Source organism: Myotis daubentonii, chromosome 9, assembly GCF_963259705.1.
Source record: "Myotis daubentonii chromosome 9, mMyoDau2.1, whole genome shotgun sequence".
In the NCBI taxonomy this organism is placed as follows: Eukaryota; Metazoa; Chordata; class Mammalia; order Chiroptera; family Vespertilionidae; genus Myotis; species Myotis daubentonii.
The window spans coordinates 65,827,649-65,846,751 of record NC_081848.1 but is presented as its reverse complement, the minus strand read 5'-3'; the positions used below and the strand labels follow the sequence as shown (position 1 = coordinate 65,846,751).

General features: G+C 44.4%; 1 protein-coding gene across 11 annotated transcripts in view; it reads left to right on the top strand.

Annotated features, from left to right (window-relative positions):
* The window catches only part of STX3 (syntaxin 3), a 45,915-nt gene that overhangs the window by 17,488 nt on the left and 9,324 nt on the right, over nt 1–19,103 (top strand). For 6 of the 11 annotated variants that reach the window (XM_059709243.1, XM_059709247.1, XM_059709246.1 and 3 more), the window contains exons 3-8: nt 11,620–11,719; nt 13,183–13,257; nt 14,571–14,638; nt 16,044–16,152; nt 17,029–17,102; nt 17,298–17,432. In XM_059709243.1, coding sequence (XP_059565226.1) covers nt 11,620–11,719; nt 13,183–13,257; nt 14,571–14,638; nt 16,044–16,152; nt 17,029–17,102; nt 17,298–17,432 — 561 coding nt within the window. Of the gene's footprint in view, nt 1–11,619; nt 11,720–13,182; nt 13,258–14,570; nt 14,639–16,043; nt 16,153–17,028; nt 17,103–17,297; nt 17,433–18,902; nt 19,014–19,103 lie in introns of all 11 variants that reach the window. The other 5 variants (XM_059709244.1, XM_059709245.1, XM_059709242.1 and 2 more) reach the window with 1 other exon arrangement.

The following is a 19,103-nucleotide window of genomic DNA, read 5'->3' as shown; positions in this document are numbered from 1 at the left end:
AAATTATATGTGATTGAAGAGGTGCTTTTAAAGTTTTTTTTTGTTTTGTTTTTTTAATATATTTTTATTGATTTCAGAGAGGAAGAGAGAGGAAGAGAGAGACAGAAACATCAATGATGGAGAGAATCATTGATTGGCTGCCCCCTTCATGCCCTCTACTGGGGATCGAGCCTATAACCTGGGCATGTGCCCTTGACCGGAATCGAACCTGGGACCCTTCAGTCCACAGGCTGATGCTTTATCCACTAAGCCAACCCGGCTAGGGCAAGTTTTAAGGTACATGATAACATTTTTTTTTTTTTTTTTGCCTAAATTACATAATTTTAATACAGGATCAATCTTGAGGTCCAGCCATGAGTATAAAACATTGCATTTTCAGGCCTGTGATTCATATAGATCAAATTTGTTTCCAAAAATGTAGTTCCATTGACTTAATTCTAGTGATAACAGAGAAACCAAGAAACCACCAATTTATGTTTTTGAAGTTGAATAGGGACAAAGAGGGATTGCTCATGTCTACAGTTTCACATGCTCTTTGATTTTGAAGGTCCTTGTCAGGAAGGTGCTATAGTAAATAATGCTGGGAAGCTGTGGGGTATAGTGTGTCTTGGGGAGTTAGGTGAACTTGGGTTCAAATCTCAACTCTGCTTCCAACCAGCTGTTGATCTTGTGAATGCTTCTTAGCATGCTTGGTTTATTTACCTGTAGATTGGGATGAGTAATGTAATTCTCTGGAGGGTTATTACTAGGATTAAATGGGATAATGTTTCTCATACATTCAGTGTAGCATCTGAGATATATGTGCTCAATAATGATACTTTAAAACAACAGAACAGAACCACAGACAGTTCAGTCACTGAAGTTTGCCATCATACTATGGCTTCTTATTTTATGGCTTTTAAATTTTTTTGGAAAGAAGACAAGAGGCATCAGGTTCTTTTGCAAAGAGTAAGTGGTGCTTCCCGCCCTCTAGTTTATGGATTCAGAAAAGCCATCCTCTAGTTCTTGTCTAAATGGAGTGGAGCGAGGCTTGATGGTTCAGGTCCGTTCATGTGTGAGAGTAATAGGCAGGTGTAAGAGTGAGTGAAGGTGAGCGTGTATTGGCCTGATGGGGAAGTTGGCTGCGAACAATCCACAGATCCCCGCCCTCCACATAGGTGGGGTGTCCTTTAAGCCCAGCAGTCATAGTGAGATCGAACATTTGGGTTGTGAGTTCAGTATTGTTCCACATGTGGATCATGAAGGGAATATGTCTGTCTGTTCACTGGTGGGAGAGGACTCTAGAAGGTATTTATGTCATTGTAGCTTGTCCCTCTGATCTTGCCTTGGGAAATCAGATACATTAAATAACTTAATATAAGGGGATAAGGAATAAGGAAGAAGGGATAAGGGATAAGGGATCTTATCCAATGATAGTGTTCTGCCTCTTCTCTTACACCAGAGGGGCTCTGAGAGGCAGTATTCCTTGTGAGGTCGGAGATGGTAGACTTTCTTTGTCACATGGTATTCTATCATTTAGAAAAAAAAAAAGAGCCCTGTCATATTTAGGGTGGAGAAGGGGACAGCATGGTGGGGTGGAAAGAGTATGATCTTTGAAATTAATTTTTTTTAATCTTTAAATTCTTTATTAGTTAAGGAATTACAAATGTGTCCTCATTCCCTCCCCATTAACCCCCATGAAATTAATTTCTTATCTGCCAAGAGCTATGATCTTGGGCACATTTCTAACTTCTCTAAGCCTCAGTAGGTTTATCTGTGAAATGGGGAGAAAAATATCCACCTCAGATTTTTGGGAATTAAAGGAGCTAACACTCAGAAAGTGCTTGGTGTGGGCACAGGTAAATGTTACCTTCCTTCTTTCTCATTAGGTAAAGCACAGATAGGATAAGTGTTGGAGTGGGGCAGAGGCAAGAGCAAGTGAATCATGGAAAGAGATCATACAGGCTCTGCCCCCTCGCAGATCCTGGTCTAAATCTCAGCTCTGCCCATCACTACCTGTTGAACTTTGGAAAAGTTGTCTAACTGCTCAAAAACCCAGTTTCTTCTAAAATAAGAATAGTGGTATTACCTACTGATTATTAGAAATATAAAATGAGCCCTGGCCAGGTAGCTCAGTTGGTTAGTGTGTCATCCCGATATGCCTACGTTGTGGGTTCAATCCCTGGTAAGGGAACATGTAAGAATTAACCAATGAATACATAAGTAAGTGGAATAACAAATCACTGTTTCTCTCTCTCTAAAAAATCAATAAAATAAAATGAGAACGTATGTGATGTACCTAGCATGGTGCCTAACATACATTAAGTATGTCTGCAGTAATTTTGGTCCTTATCTGCATCATGTTCCCCAATGTTTTTTGAGTAAGTAAAACACAGAGTTGATTTTATAGACTATGGCCTAGAAACATCCTTGAAAGTGAAATAAAGTACATTCCACGTAACGGGGATTTGGCGAAAGAAGGGGGTTTCCCTTTGTGACTGGGGAATACACCCCCTACTCCCTGCAGCATCTGGCTAAGTAGGTTTCTGGGGAAGGCACTCTTGTGATAAGACCTGCCTTTTGGACTCATTCTAGTGAGTAGGTCACGCTTGGTTATTTGCTGAGGACCGATAGTGTGAATCACAGGTGGTCAGAGTGGCATTTGCAAGGCGTGGATGAAGTCACAGGACCAGGATGGTTTCAGAATGTGCTTTGCACTGTGAAATTCCAATGGTTTCTTCAGCTTCTTGATTGTAGATAAGAGAATTGGTCCTTGAGTTTTCAGGCCTCCTTGGCTGGGCAAGCCAGGGTCTAGTAAATGATAAACCTCAGACTTTTGTCTAATTTGCAGTTGTCTGTATTTTCCTTGGCCTGTTTGCTCAGTTGGCAGAGAGAGAGAGAGAGAGAGAGAGAGAGAGAGAGAGAGAGAGAGAGAGAGCGCCGAGTTTCAGAGGAAACAGAACATACCTGAGAAGGCAGAAAGATGAGGGGTTTATTGTTCTATATTCATTCATCCATTCATCTAATCATGGGAAGACATGAGTATCACTGTCCTCCAGAGAGTGTGCTAGGTACTGGGGATAGAACCTTCTGTGTGACAGGGGTCTTGCCTTCTGGTGGCTCCTTGTCTGGTGAGGGTGACAGAAAAATTTAAAAAGTCACATGGTAACAAGTGTCAACAGGTAGTAAAGTGGGAGCACAGAAGAGGAAGCCTCATGCTCTGTCGGGATAGAGGGAATGGAGAGGGGACGGCAGGCCTCATTGGTTTGAAACTAGACTTGCCCATCAGAGTTGCCTGGGAGTTGTTTGCACGTACACTTGACACAGAGGGCCTGGAATGCTCAGACTTCTGAAGTTCTTCCAGATGCTTCTGTTGGCTGCTGCAGCTACAAACTCCTGCGAAGTAGTGGGGAGCCTTTGAACGTTTTAAACAAGAAACTAATGGGATTGAGGTGACTTTTAGAAAATTATTCTGGTGGTAGTGTGTGGAGAGGGAGAGGCCAGAAAAGGAAAGATCAGTAAGTTTCCATGCCCAGCTAATGGGAAAAAGGAGCGCCCGGCCTGAATCTGGGTCGCTGAGCAGCAGCACGGTGTATCACTTAGGGATGCCTTCATGTAACTGTGGCTTAAGCAATAAAGACATGAATGATTTCACATATGAACAAGTCTGGAGTTAGGGATGGTGCAGCGGGTTAGAGGTGTTGGGGTTCTAGGTCAATAGCTCTCTGACCCTCTTGGCTTTTCCCTTAGGATTGAGAGATGGAGTTTGTTTGGATTATTGCTGTATAGCAAATTGCTGTAACCGTTAGTGGTGTAACCAACCTTTCTGGTGATTCTGATAGAGTCTGTGGAGTAGAAATTCAGACAGGGCACAGTGGCAAACAGGGCATAGTGGAGATGGCTGAGTTTTGCCCCACAATTTCTGGACCCTTAGTTGTGAAGAATTGAACATCCAGAGGCAGGAATCTTTATTCTAACATTGAGAGAGACTTCTGTATTCTAACACTGGTGCCTGAACTAGAGGGACTCAGGAAGGCTCAGCAGAGCCTGTCAATTGGAGTGCCTACACTTGGCCACTTTCTGTGGCTTGGACTTCTCAGCACCACCAAGTCAGGGTGTGAGGTTGGTACACAGAGACTCAGGGGTCTAAGGCAAGTGTTCTAGCTATGGAAGTCACCTGTGCTATACTCTGTTGTTGAAGCAGATTCAAAAGGGCAATACATAGAATACCACCTCTCAATGGGAGGGGCATTAAAGAATGGGAGGGGCATTAAAGAATTTGTGTCGTGTTCTACAGCCACCATAGTCACAGCTGCATATGGCATTGTCCTATACCAGCCTCACAAGAAGTGAGAAAGGGGGCAGCTAGAAAAGTTCAAAGATGCTTTTATCAGAGAAGAAGATGACACAAATCCTCCAAGTTGACTTTCCCTTGTTACCCATTGGCCAGCAATGGATCACATGGTTGTGGCCAGGCTTGGCTAGAAGGGAGGCCAGGAGGGTGACTCCTTCGCAAAGGGACAGGATTGTCAGGATGGCCATAGAACCCATCGTGATTCATCCTCTGGTGATGGCAGCATTGCTGCCCAAACAAAATCAGAATTCTGGTAACAGAAGGGCAGGGGCTGGCATGTGGGTGTTTGGTGGGTCAGAGTGCTTGTCATGGACGGCAGTGTGAGTTGCAAAAAGACTTCTGGGATCAAATATGTCTGAGAAATGCTTCCTATTCCTTCCTACCATGGAGAGGTAAAATGCACGTTAACTTATTAAAGGCTCCAAGAGGTCCTGTAATAAAGAGACCTGCTTTGCTTGCCTACTTTTTCACAGAAACTTTTTTGATGTGTAACGTCTTTTAACAGGGGTGAATGAATACATTTTGGAAAATGCTATTAGAAAGTTTTCTTTTCTGGCTGTGCTTTTAAAAAGTTGATGAGACAGTTCTGCAGTGGTGTATGCTTGTCTCCTGCAGTTACTTATGCCCATTTATTTATTCACTGAACAAACTTCTATGAAGTGACACCACATGTTTGGCACAATGATGGATGTCAAGTTTTCTAAGAGGAACAAGACAGTTCCAGTCCTTGAGCAGATCGGAGTCAGGACTGGGAGAAGTGAGAGTGGGTGGAGTGTGGGCAAAGTGCCATGGGGCTTTGGAAAGTGGAGCGTGTCTGGTTAGAGAACTGGGGGTGGGGGTGAGGGTGGGGTGAGCAGTTTTAAAAGCTTAGGGATTTGCTAGGTGGGCTTGAGTTTTGTTAACATTAAGAACCTCAAAGTGAATGTGACTTTGAAATCCAGGCATTAAGTCAAATATAGCAGATTAAATACTCCTTGATTCTTTCTGTATGTAGACTGTTTGAATGACCACGGGAGCTGGTAGGTTCTGCATTTCTGGGCTCCCCAATAGGCAGGCAGGAAGCCCTTGCCAGTCATTTGCCTATTTGCTCTCAGGTCCGTTCCCCGCCCTTCCTGTACTCTGCTCTACATTGCAGGGAACTCATTTCCCAGGTTCCCTTGCCAACTGGCTTTGGTGTGTTTGACCTAGGGGAGGCACTGGCACTGGCGGAAGACTCAAGGGGAGGGAAGAGGCCATGGTATTCCTCCCCAGACATGTCTCTCCCATGCCTCAGCTTTCACTCAACAGACCTTGCCTCTAGCCCGTTCTGCTGGTCAACTTCACCGTGGTCTGGCTCCCATGTTTGTCCATTCATCCTGCTGTAGTTAATTTTCAGTGTCTTACCATCCTCTTCTTGGCCCTTCCATCTCTGTGTAAAGAATACCCTGCATTCCATTACTTCAATTAAAATAACTAGATATGTTTTTGTTTTCCTGACTAAATTTTGATGATGCAAAAGCCCACATACACTGAATGATTTAAGATTATTGTCTGAGAATACTAGTTTTCACTGTTCAGTATAACTCTGAGATCGTTCATTTCTTTTCATTCATAAGAGGGAGTTGAAACACTAGTCCCAATCTTGATAAAACCCCTGAGGGATTTGACTTCTGATGCTTGGCTGACTAAGATCTCTCTCTGTTCCTTCTCATCAATGTTTTTTGTTTTCCAAAGCCAAGAAGCCATGCTCACATATATACATATGGCTGTGTCCACCCTTCTCTCCCAATGTGTTTTCTAAACCTTTGCTTATACAACATGTACATATTTGTGTGTGGTGGTGGTGGGAGCCTCCAAATGGCCTGTTTGCAGGCTCCTCGAAGGTGTAATATATCAAATTTTCTGTCATTGTGATGTTTTTTTTTTAAAAGATCAGTTTGATGTACATTCTCACAAACATTGGTGTTGTATTAAAATACGGCTTTCTTTTTTCTTTCTAATAAAAAAAATCACCTTTGTTTCAGTGAAAAAAAAAGTAAATAAAAGAGGATTTGACTGAGAACTCCTTATATGTGAACTGTTTTGGATTATACCATTTTTGGGGAAATTAATGAATTGTGAAAAGGAAGAGTTATTACGTGACCCTTCAGCTCCTTTACTTTTGTCACGTTAGAGGGGTGGCACATAATACATTTTAAATAAATAAATATGCAGGAATTAATGCCTAACTGCAGGTACAGGTACATGGGAACTTAGGGGAGCAGAGATGTTGTAGGTAGAATGGACAAAGCCTTCTCCCATAGGCCGCGACTCACTCTCCAAAGTGGCATTTCTCTGCTTTCCATTGTCTAATTAAATTCCACTGGCTAATTAGCTCCAGAGGTAAGCAGCCATCCATGCCTTGAAGATAACCTCCTCCTTTCAGTTAGATGATAGTGATTAGTATACTGTGCTAATTATAATTCCATGAGGTAGACACCCAACTTGAGGAGTGGTCGGTCGACTTGCTGTCTTTACTTGATTTCCTTGGGTGGCTCCTGACAACATCACCCAGCATTTTGTTACTGTTAGGATTGCCATGAGGATTAAATGAGGTATCCTTGTGTAGGCACAGCATGGGACCTGGCATATAATAAATGTGCAGTAATTGTTGGTTATGATTGTATTATCATCACCATCATTTATGTTTATTGAGCATATACTTTGTGTTAAGTGTTTGACTTGTATTATCTCATTTAAACCCCACAAAACCTCTAGGAAGTGGAAACTAATCCTCATTTCACGGGTGAGAGAACTGGGGCAGGGGGTGGTGGTAAGTGGTTTGTTCAAAGTCACAAAACTGCTAAGAGATAGAGCCAAACCTTGAACTTGTTCAATTTGATTCTAACTTGTTTTCCACATTGCTGAAAAATCACTGAAAAATACATTTTAAAATGTAACATACAATAAGTAGGCATTGAAGATATGTTAGCTACAAATTTAGCATGGTGATGAGAAAAACCTGATTGGTTCCCTAGATCAGCAGTGTTTCATGAGCACCCTGGTGTAAAAAGCTCTCCATAGGGGAGCATTGGTTAGAGAACAAAGAAATGTGGCAGATGATCTCAGTGAGAGGTCACTAAGTCCCTCTCACACAACAGTGAGTCAAACATGCACTCACTGGATGATAGCATGGACCTGGGAGAGGAGACAGAGGAGCCTCCCATAGGTGGTTCTTGCACCTTTACCTGGTTCAGGAGACAGGGTTTAACAGATGCCAACATTCAAACCTTGGTTTCAACTTCCTTGAGTGAGTTTCTCTACCTCTTTGAGCCATAGTGTTCTCATGCATAAAAGGGAGAAAGTGACGGTGACTTCACAGACATCCTGTGAAGGCCCTTATTTCTGATACAGGTACATGTTAAAGCGGTTTTAGTCTTTAAACATATTGCGCTGGGTAATGTCAACCCCAAACAAACACACATATAGCCTTGAGCATTAGGTTCTGCACTTGTAGATTTTCTACTAGGTTCCTGATTCCTGGGTTGAGGATGGAGCACACGGCCCTATTCTCCCGTCCACAGGGCTGGGCAAGCCATTTCCTATCCAGTCTCCAAATGTCTGGAGCAACTCTGAGCTTGAGGCCAAGCCGTCTCATCCTAGCAGCTCCCTGTCACGTTTTTTGTTTTTTGTTTTTTTTTTAATATATTTTATTGGTTTTTTTTACAGAGAGGAAGAGAGAGGGATAGAGAGTTAGAAACATCCATGAGAGAGAAACATCGATCAGCTGCCTCCTGCACACTCCCTACTGGGGATGTGCCCGCAACCTAGGTACATGCCCTTGACCTGGGACCCTTGAGTCTGCAGACAGACGCTCTATCCACTGATGAGCCAAACCGGTTAGGGCCCTGTCATGTTTTTTATACCATTGACCGAACTTTGGGTCATGATGTGTTGGGGTCCTGCCCCAGCAGGTCCAGGGGTTCCCAAAGGTGTGAATGGAGTCGGCGAAGGAATGACACGGAGGCAGCGTTCAGTTGGTCAGCATAGCGAGGTTCTCTAGCCAAGTTCTGTCTAGGTTCTCTTGCCATGTTCTCTCGCTAGGTTCTCCAGCCAGGTTCTGTCTTTTATTGTCTTGCTACATCTGTATTTTTTTTTTTTTGGAATAAAAATTATTTATTTATTTATTTATTTATTTATTTATTTATTTATTTATTTATTTATACCAGTTGATTTTAATCCTGTCAATTTCTATTCCAAAGGTTAGGGCGTTTCTTCATTCCAGGGAGTAAAGATTATGTAGCTTAAGGGTGATTGTTCATAGTTAAAGTGATTAACTACCCCCCTTGCACTTAGTTAAGGGGTTTTATTCCCTCCCTAACTTCAGGGAAAAATCCCTAACTGGGGAAACAACCTTTCTTGGAGAGGTGACCTTGCTTAAAACACATAGCGCCAAGAAGGTGAGCAAACATATTAAGAACAGTATGCCATATATGCCAGGTCCCTTGAAACATATGCTGTGCAAATGTTTCTTCCCTGCAGCGACTGTGTCAAGCAGCAAGGATGGACTGGCTTCCGGCAATGATGCTCTTCAGTTTGTGAAATAAAATTCCAGAGTATATTTTCTAAAACATTTAATCTATTGAACATGCAAAAATCTAAGGCCTCTGACTAGTGAAAATATGTCAAGATCATTTATCAATGGTTAGTGCATTTTATTCTAGAAAGCCTTTATTTCTCAGTCCTGTTTATCTAATGCAATTGCTTTGGCAAGACAGTCATGATGGAAATGGGAATTTAGTGTGATGCAATGACATTTAATGAGTTGTTAAGAGGAGCCAGTGTCTGATGTGAGAGATAAAGGGGAGGGGAAGGAAAAGGCGACAACTTCTGGGTCACCCGAGGGCCTGATTCTGAGGTGGTTACACCCTTGAGGCTGCCGGATTTCATAGGTGATGATTTATGCCATTTTTATAGTCACAGAGACTTGGATTCTGCTAAAAGTGAAACAGTTTGGAAAAGCCAACCATCAGGTTGTAGATCTAATGGAAAAAGCATCCTAGTTGGGGTCTGGAGAGCACCAACATTTAGGTTCCTAATTTGAATAAAGGTACTAATGCAGTACTGTTGATTGTTTTGCCAACCGATAAATGTTTGGATGGCTACTTAAATTTGTATATGTACTTCGAAGATATTACATTGAAATTTTATTTTAGGTCTTTCAACTCTCCAACTGTGGCCCACCAAGCCCAATATTTATAGAAGGGAAGACCCCTGGTCCAGTAGCAAAAATACTAATTTGAGGGTTCGAGAACTCAAGTTTTATTTCTCCCATGTTCTATGCAATTTGGAGAGTTATGATCTGGTATAATCAGTGGTCGGCAAACTCATTAGTCAACAGAGCCAAATATCAACAGTACTTCTTCAAAATAGACTTGCCCAGGCCGAAAACCAACTTCTGCGCATGGGCCACGAAGTTTCAATCGCACTGTATGTGCACACCCGCACGTGGTATTTTGTGGAAGAGCCACACTCAAGGGGCCAACGAGCCGCATGTGGCATGTGAGCCGCAATTTGCCGACCACAGGGTATAATTATTTATGGAAGAAAGGGGTTCTGAAAGCCCCAAATTGAGATGTGTTTCTTTCTTTTTTTTTTTTTTAAAATATATTTTATTGATTCTTTTACAGAGAGGAAAGGAGAGGGATAGAAAGTTAGAAACATCGATGAGAGAGAAGCATCAATCAGCTGCCTCCTGCACACCCCCTACCAGGGATGTGCCCGCAACCAAGGTACATGCCCTTGACCGGAATCGAACCCAGGACTCTTCAGTCCCCAGGCTGACGCTCTATCCAGTGATCCAAACCGGCCAGGGCGAGATGTGTTTCTTTTTAAAAATATATTTTTATTGATTTCAGGGAGGAAGGGAGAGGTGGGGAGACAGAGATAGAAACATCAATGGTGAGAGAGAATCATTGATTGGCCGCCTCCTGCTCACTCTCTACTGGGGATCGAGCCCACAATCTGGCAATGCCCTACCACTGAGCCATCCCACTGGGTGAGATGTATTTCTGTTGCATCTCAGATGTTCAGATTCGCCTGTATGGCATTTTACATAATTTATGTTTGTTAATTGTTGCCTCATCGATGTGCCCCTCATTTTGGGAGTGAGGCAGGTAGACGATGTGGGTTTTCAGGTCTCGGCAGCTTTCACCACATCCGAGGACAAGGGACCAGGGGGTCAGGGGGCAGGAGTGGCTCGTGCCTTTGAAGAGGGGCTGAGGATGCTCTTAATGCTCTGAGGCAGTGTCCTATGTTGGGGTTCTCTCTGGGAATGAAGTGCTGCTGGAAATACTTTAGGACACATACCCGTACAATCGGGAACCTTAGGAATGTGCAGAAGCAGTTATGGCTGGAGCTTCAGGGTCATGATCGTATGAGGGAATCAGCTATCCTATATAATAAAAGGATAATATGCAAATTGACCCAACGGCAGAATGACCAATCACTATGACGTGCACTGACCACCAGGGGGCAGACGCTAAACTCAGGAACTGCCCCCTGGTGGTCAGTGCAGTGCTGCTCAGCCAGAAGCCAGGCTCACGGTGGGAGCCTCTCCAGCCTCCACGGCAGTGCTAAGGATGTTCAACTGCCGGCTTAGGCCTGCTCCCCGTGGGGGAGGGCCTAAGCCAGCAGTCGGATATCCTTTGAGGGCTCCTGGGCTGCGAGAGGGTGCAGGCTGGGCTGAGGGACCCCGCCCCCCCCACAAGTGCACGAATTTCGTGCACCGGGCCTCTAGTACAATATAACATAATATGTTGGAGAAAAGCTTGAGCTGCCTCTTGAGGTGGTCACACTTGGTCTCTCTCTTTCTCTGTTTCTGTCTCACTATTCCTTTCATTCTTTCCTCTTTGCTTTTTACTCTCTAAGTTGGTTCTCTCCCTTTCACTTTTTTTCTTCTTTCTCTTTTCCCCTCTCCCATTCTGTCTCTTTTCTCACCTTTGGGGGTGGGGTGCAGGGGGCTAAAGGATCTGCCTTATCATGTGTGTTGGCCCTTTTCTCTGATTCCTCTTCATGGGTTTTCCTGGCTCTTTTGCACTCTGGCCTGAATCCTCCCCTCTAAGGTGGGCAGATGAGTGTGAATTTCCAATGACTGCTCCGCTGAGATTAGTTTACTCACTGGGTAGCAGAAGACATTTCAGTCATATCTTCTTCCACAAACCCAGAAGGTGGGCAGCTTTCACTAGGGAGCTCTGCTCAGCTTTCATCTCAGTCATGGATATAGTCTTCCTCTATGATGACCAAGGCTATTGTCTTTCTGATTATAGATCGAGGAAACTCGGCTCAACATTGACAAGATCTCTGAGCATGTAGAGGGGGCTAAGAAACTCTACAGTATCATTCTGTCTGCACCAATTCCAGAACCAAGTGAGTGTTTATCCAGAGATGAGCCACCCATTGATGACCCTTGGCATAGGGGCTGAGCCAATCTTGTTTTTCCTTCCCTCTGTGAACAGCAGGGCAGCATACATATGCATTATATTCCACCAGTGTACACATAATATCATCTCCCATCCTCCTTTACCCTATCTGGGCTCACCCTGCTCAACCATAGTCAGCTCTTCTCTTCATGGTCCCACGTAATCCATGCAGTGAAACTCCTCTACTTCCCAACTGGTTGCTCATGACTGACAGTGACTCTTCCTGCTTCTAATGAACGTCATCTCAGCCCCACCTCTGCCCCTTTGCTTGTGCTATCTCCTAAGTCTTACCAGATCAAGTCCATTATTTTTTCATGAGGCTTTACAAAATGGTTCAAGTCCACATCAGTTCCTCCCATCACTAATCTCCTGTTTGTTACCAGCATGGACAAAATTTCCCCCCTAATTATTTCAAATTTTTAGAGTAGAGTTTAGGGTTATATATTAGATTCCATAAGAACAAGGAACAAGTTTGTTACTGTTCAACTTTTTCAGTGGCTCTCTATTACCTAAAGATTAAAGTTGAAACATGTTAGTAGAGCCTATGGCATGGTCTTGGCCACATTTTTGCCATCCTTCCCCATGTTACCCACACTGTAGCCAGACCAAACTTTTTCCCCAAATGCTTCTTGTCCCCAAAGGTCTTGCACATATTGTTTTTCCTCCCTGAGACTTCAGTCTTGGTCTCTTTTCCAACCTGGTTAACTCTAGGTCCTTCTTTGAGACTCAGTCCTATTATCATCTGTCTTTAAAAGCCTTTCCAGGTCCCTCAGCTGTGCTAGTGGCTCTTCCTAACCATCCCATCCCATGCATGCCTTGACCAGAACTCACAGCTTAATCCACACTGCATATTAGAACTGCAATCAATGGTGTCCCTTTTGTCCCTTGTTCCCCACTAGACCCTGAACAGCTTGAAGGCAGGCTCTATATCTTTTCTCTGAAAACTTAGTTTCTATCTCAGTTCCATGCTTGTAGTAGGTGCTGTAGGGTGGTCATAGCTAATACTCATTTTGCTCCATACCTCCGAGGACAGCATTGTGTGTCGTAAATATATGCTTAATTCTAAGTTGATGAATCTGGAATTCTTTTCTCCTCAGAAGTCCCATAAAAACCCTATTCTCCCTTCTAAATGGAAGCCCTTATGGTAAACTGGATTATTTCCTCTAAAAACAAGGTTCTCAAAATTTGTGTGCTGGAGAATTACTTGGGAAGGCTTGTTAAAAAGACAGATGGTGGAGATCCAACCCTGGGGGTTTTTATTCTGTAGGTTTGGGATGGAATGCCTGGAAAATGCCTTTAAAAGTAAGCTCTCTATGATTCTAATGATGGAGAGCACACTAGAATAAATATTGCTCTGGGCATTAATCATTAGTTTTTTCTAACTGATCATACCTGCCTTTGTTTACCCAGAAACCAAGGATGACCTAGAGCAGCTCACGACTGAAATCAAGAAAAGGGCCAACAACGTCCGGAACAAACTAAAGAGTAAGAAGGGAGTAAAGGGAACACGGCAGCCCCCACCACTATCTGTGTCACATCCACAGGGTCCAGATCTCCTGGACCAAAACTCATCCTGGTGGAAGCAAAGCCACTTGTTCTGTCTTTGCCTGTGGTTTGGGCACTCTCCCCAGAAATTTGCCTGTTCTTGATCATGACTGTGTTTGAAAGAGTGCAGAATTGAAGTTAAGAGATGGGCATTGACGTGTGCTTTCTGAGTAGTTGTGTGACTTGGCAGCTTTCACTAAGGAGCTCTGCCTTTCTCTGTTTCCCCAGCACCTATGTACATTTGAATAGTAATGGTAGAGATATATAGATGCACAATATATTATTTAGTCTATTGACATTTCTTGGGGGTGTATATCACCGGCCATTACCTTAGCCCCACCCCTCAGTTTAGAGCATTGTTCAGTGAGCAATGTCATAGATTTAATTCCACTGGGGGCCTAGAAGGTCTCTCAGTTCAATGGCTGTGGTCTGCATCACTGTCCAGTGTTTTTGGTGAATGTATGTTATTGGTCAGAGAGTGAAATCAGCATTGTTCAGCCGAAGTTATTTCTTTTTCCCTCAAAACAAATCACTGTACTTGTTTTCATGGGGGTAGAGGTGGTGGTCATAGTAGCAACTTCCAATAATAGCAATGATGGTGTGTCTGCCACTGAGCCAAGCACTCTGTGCGCAGTCCCATTTAATCTTCACATCAGGATTGTGAGGGAGGTGCTATATGTATTCCATTTTATTTATTTATTTTATTTTTTTAAAATATATTTTTATTGATTTTTTACAGAGAGGAAGGGAGAGATATAGAGAGTCAGAAACATCGATGGGAGAGAAACATCGATCAGTCGCCTCCTGCACATCTTCTACTGGGGATGTGCCCGCAACCCAGGTACATGCCCTTGACCGGAATCGAACCTGGGACCTTTCAGTCCACAGGCTGACGCTCTATCCACTGAGCCAAACCGGTTTTGGCAATATTCCATTTTATAGGTGAGGGAATACTGAGAAAGGTGAAATGGCTTTCCCAAAGTCACACAGCTAGCAAGTGGCAGGACAAGGGTTTGAGACTGAGTTTCTTGGTGACTAAGGCTCATGCTGTGCTAAGATATACCCAAAGAATACCTGGTAATGCAAGTCCTGTGGCTCACATGTGAGCTGTCTTTCAGAGATTGTACCTGCCTGTTGCTCCATCTCCATGGGCTGGGTGTGTGAGAATGAGCAAGGAGATTTGTATTGACCAGTGTGTTTCTCAGAGGAGAGCAGCAGGTGTGTTGCTGGAATAATCTATCTCTTTGCTCCAGGCATGGAGAGGCACATTGAAGAAGATGAGGTCCGCTCGTCTGCAGACCTTCGTATTCGAAAATCCCAGGTAGGACTTTCTCTGGTTTAACTATCATCTAGTTTAATCTCTTAATTTATTTTTTTCTTAGCTCAGGGTTTTTTTTGTGTGTTTTGTTTTGTTTTGTTTTGTTTTTAAGTACAATTCTTATTTGGAACTCAACTGGGAACTGCAAAGGAGGAGCTGTCCAGGTTAAAGTAGAGAACAGGGCTGAAGTCCAGCCCTCCTGGCCACTCTGATACTCTCCTCCAAGGAGGTCCCTGAAGAACTTCCTAGGGCTCCCAAAACATCGCTTAGGATTTTGTATGCCTCCTTGTTTTACAGGGGAGGAAATTGAAGTCTTCTCTCTAACGATTGTTTGTCATTAGTTGTCCAGCTTGGAGTTAGGCTCTTTGGTGGACATCAGAGATAATGATCCTTGTCCTTGAAGAACTAGCATGACGTTCAGGTGGCATAAGGAGCCTGTTCTGGAAGGCAGTGTGAGAATACATAATCTATTGCGTATGTTCTTAGCATTAAAAGACCTCAGGAAGAAGTGGGGGTAGCCAGAGGAGGCTGGGCCTTGGGTGGGTAAGAGTGCCCACATGGACAGACAGGCTCAGGGGTAGAGGTTCAGAGTGTGTGTCTCTCTGTGTGTCTGTGGGTCTGCAGGTATGTGTATCTGTGTTTGTTGGAGTATATGGTGTGTGTGGGTATGTGTGTGTGTTGGTGGTGATGGGGGTGAGGTAGGGATGAAGGACAAACATGAAGAGAAGCAGCTCATTTGCTTTCTAGGGACTCTGATTATGATCGAGTCACCTGTATGTATTTGCTTCAGGTTGAAGTCTTTTAGTTTGAAAGTTGGCTCAGAGGGGGGAAGAGGCAAGAGGAAAGTTGGCTAGGTGGGTTTTTGCAATGATTTTGTTTCTGAATTTTCACAGTGGTAGTAGGTTTGAAAAAGTATAAATATTGGTGATTTTTCAAACCAGTGGTGCTTAATGGCTATTGAGTGAAGGCGTTCACTTTTTTATTAAGAAGCAAAAAGAGTTGGGGAGAAGAGTTTGAGTAAGAATTCAGGACTTTGGCAGGTATGGGATGTAGAAAGGGAACCTGACAGCTTTAGAAAGCAGGCCAAGAATTGTACCAGAAAAATGCTCCTCGTCCATGTGGGTGCAGGGCTCAGATTCACAGAGTATCTTGTCTGGCCTCACAAGTACCACATGAGGTCAGCAGGGCAGGTAAACCTGCTGAAGATAGGCTTTGGAAAGATCAGTGGATCTCCCATTGGAGTAAAGTTAGAACACCAAAAAATTGAGTCTGATATATTAGTCTTTTGGTTCCAAGGCCAGTGCTGCTGGAGATGAAGCTATGTGGGGTGGTGTTGGGGGTGGGGGTTCTACAGCAGTTAGGGACCTTCCCCCTCCCTCACCTACTGCATTTGACATTCTTCCGACAGCACTCTGTCCTCTCCCGGAAGTTTGTGGAGGTGATGACCAAATACAATGAGGCTCAAGTGGACTTTCGTGAACGCAGCAAAGGGCGAATCCAGCGGCAGCTCGAAATCAGTACGTGTCTGAAATTTCATGGTGCTTCTTCACGCTTTCCTGCCACATGGTTGTCTGCCCCAGTTGTGAGATCTGGGGAGAAGGAGCAGCAACCATGCTTGGGCTTCCATCTCATATTCTGTGCCCAAGCCCAGGACACTCCCTGGATGCTGGTTCTTAGGCTGAAGGTGGCTCCGTGTTTATCAGGCCCAAGCAATTTTGTCTTTATGGAGGCCAGCATTTCCTATACGTAGAGAGGAGACACTTGCTAAACAATAGCTCTCCTGGGGACTCAAGATGTTTTTTGCTGTCTTTTTGATAGCAAAGACCATTTATGAAATAAAAGGTGTGATGCTAGCTGCTATGAAGAACGAGGGCATTAATGAAGCTGTGCTCTTTAGGAATTTGGTAACGTGGAACTCAGGGCCCTGTGGGGCCGTGGGGCTGGGAGCGCCCTGTAAGTGGAAGAACTGTAGGAACAAGGACGTTGTGAAAGAAACACAAGTATATTTAGGAGTGGCAGGCTGTCCAGGGTCTGGGGAAAGTGTGCATTTGGGAATAACAGTGAGAGGTTAATGGGGATGCAGGAAGGGTCCACCCAGGAACTGACTCCTTGTCCTGAGGGCTTTGGTCTCTGAGGCGTAGTGATGGGACCAGTCAATGTTCTGAGCTGGGAAGAATGTGATCAGGTATATGTTTCAGGAAGATAATTGCTGACTATGTTAACAATGAATCAGATTATGGGAGAAATCGAGGACAGATGAGTCAGGAGAACGTTGGGAGAGTGTTGTAAAGGCCATGGTCTTTATAGTGGAGTTACCATATTCCTAATCTTCAGGGAACTTTTGAAATGGTGTGTTTTGACCTTATATTCGATGCTCTGCTTCTGTTATAAAGCCGGCAAGAAGACCACAGATGAGGAGCTGGAGGAGATGTTGGAGAGTGGAAACCCTGCCATCTTCACTTCTGGGGTGAGTGACTCGGGAGCTGGGGTGTATGCCCCTCCACAGAGGAGGGAGGCCACTGGGAGCTCCATTCGGGTAGCCAGGGAAGGGTGGGCTGCAGGTGCAGGGAGGCAGGGGATGTGAGGAGCTGGGCAGGAGGGGATGTGAAGGCTGCAGCAGGGGATGGTGGCTGATGACCTGTCATTGTGCGGCCTCTTGTAGATCATTGACTCTCAGATTTCCAAGCAAGCCCTCAGTGAGATCGAGGGACGGCACAAAGACATCGTGAGGCTGGAGAGCAGCATCAAGGAGCTCCATGACATGTTTATGGACATCGCCATGCTGGTGGAGAATCAGGTAACTGGCCATGGGTATCAGTGTGGGAGGGAAAAGAGGGAAGCTCAGGTACTTCTGAAAATGGTGAGGAAGAGAATATGAGGAGCCAGGTGAGGGAGCATCATCAGAATTTGCTTGAAGGAGAAACAGAATTCCAGTATCCCAGAGAAAAGAGTGCACACTTGGACCCTGACACATGGGGCGATCCTGGCTTCTCATTCTTTTTAGTACTTTGGGCTCACAATCATTTCTAGTTAATATGGGGTTACAAGTATCTTTCAAGTGCCCAGTTTCCTCCGGACTCAGGTTCTATTTTTATTTGCTTTTTAAAGTTAGAGATATGGGTTCTTAATGAAGATGCCTTAAAAGTCTCCTGATATAAACTGTTTCACTGGTGAAAAGTTAGACTTAATAGAAGTTTTTATTATTTTCCTTTTTTGTTTTTTATTTTATATTTGTTCTTCCAAAAATGTTGCCACTTTTGGCTCAGAAACAAGAGTAGATAACAAAGTGAATGAAGGAATAGCACAGTATTTACATAAAAACTTGAAACACAAATGGTGCTTCGCTGGACAGCTTGTTCTGTCCCTGGGCACACTTCTCAGGGATGCGAGTCTCTGTCTCCTGCGTGCAGTGTTAGTTTCACATAGTCAGACACAGCCCGGTGTTGGGTGTCTGCCGATATCACTGAACCTGCAGCTGCTTGGCCAGCTGGACAGGACTGAGAACTGCTTCCTTTGAAGGACTGCAGAACTGAACTGTAGCCCGAGCAGTGCCTGGCAGCACTGCCTGGCTGGCAGTTGACATCAGTTCCCTGCTCAGGACTCAGTGCCATTCTTCCTCCCAGTCTGGCCTTTGAGACCATGTTGTTAGTCCTTCCATCCCCACTTTTCCTTTTTCTCCCCACACTGCCTTGCCGAGGAGCTGGTTTGAGATCCAAGTGGTGGTAAGTGCCTTTCCCTGTTGACAGACTGTTGTAAAACGATGGGTCGAGTTGAGGGAAGATGTAGGTAGGTGAGGGGAATTCCCATCCTAAGGTGCCCAGAAATTAATTGTAATGAGAGCACTTCTTGTCAGGAAGTAATAGCTGGGAAATAGGTTGGGAATCTTCTTAAGAGATCACTGTCTCTTAGCCACATAGTTTGGGTGAACCCAGTGTGTCACTTAAGGGGCCTGGGAATATCTCTGAGAAAGCACATGTTCCCACCCTCAGATATTTATGGAGTACCTACTGTGTGCCAGGCACCATTCAGTGGTATTGAACAAACTTAGTTCAAGCCAAATAAACTTGATTCGGGTCTGAATGACCAGGAAGAGGCCAGGACCCTGGTAATAGGTAAATCAGGGGAAAAGGTGGGCATGTGCCCTCTGAAGGTCACACATCAGGTTTTCTGGATGCTCCCCTTGGCATTGAAGATAATGATGTGGGGATAGGACTGTCTGGGGGAGGGGGCACGGTTATTAAGTTTGACTAGTGTCTGTTCTTTGCAGGGCGAGATGTTAGATAACATAGAGCTGAATGTCATGCACACAGTGGACCACGTGGAGAAGGCACGGGATGAAACTAAAAAAGCCGTGAAATACCAGGGGCAGGCCCGGAAGGTGAGACGCCCTCCGCCTTCAGGGAAGAGTCCATGTTGTGCGCTATCTCTCGCTCTTTCTTCCCTCTCTCTGTCTCTTCTTCTGCTGCCA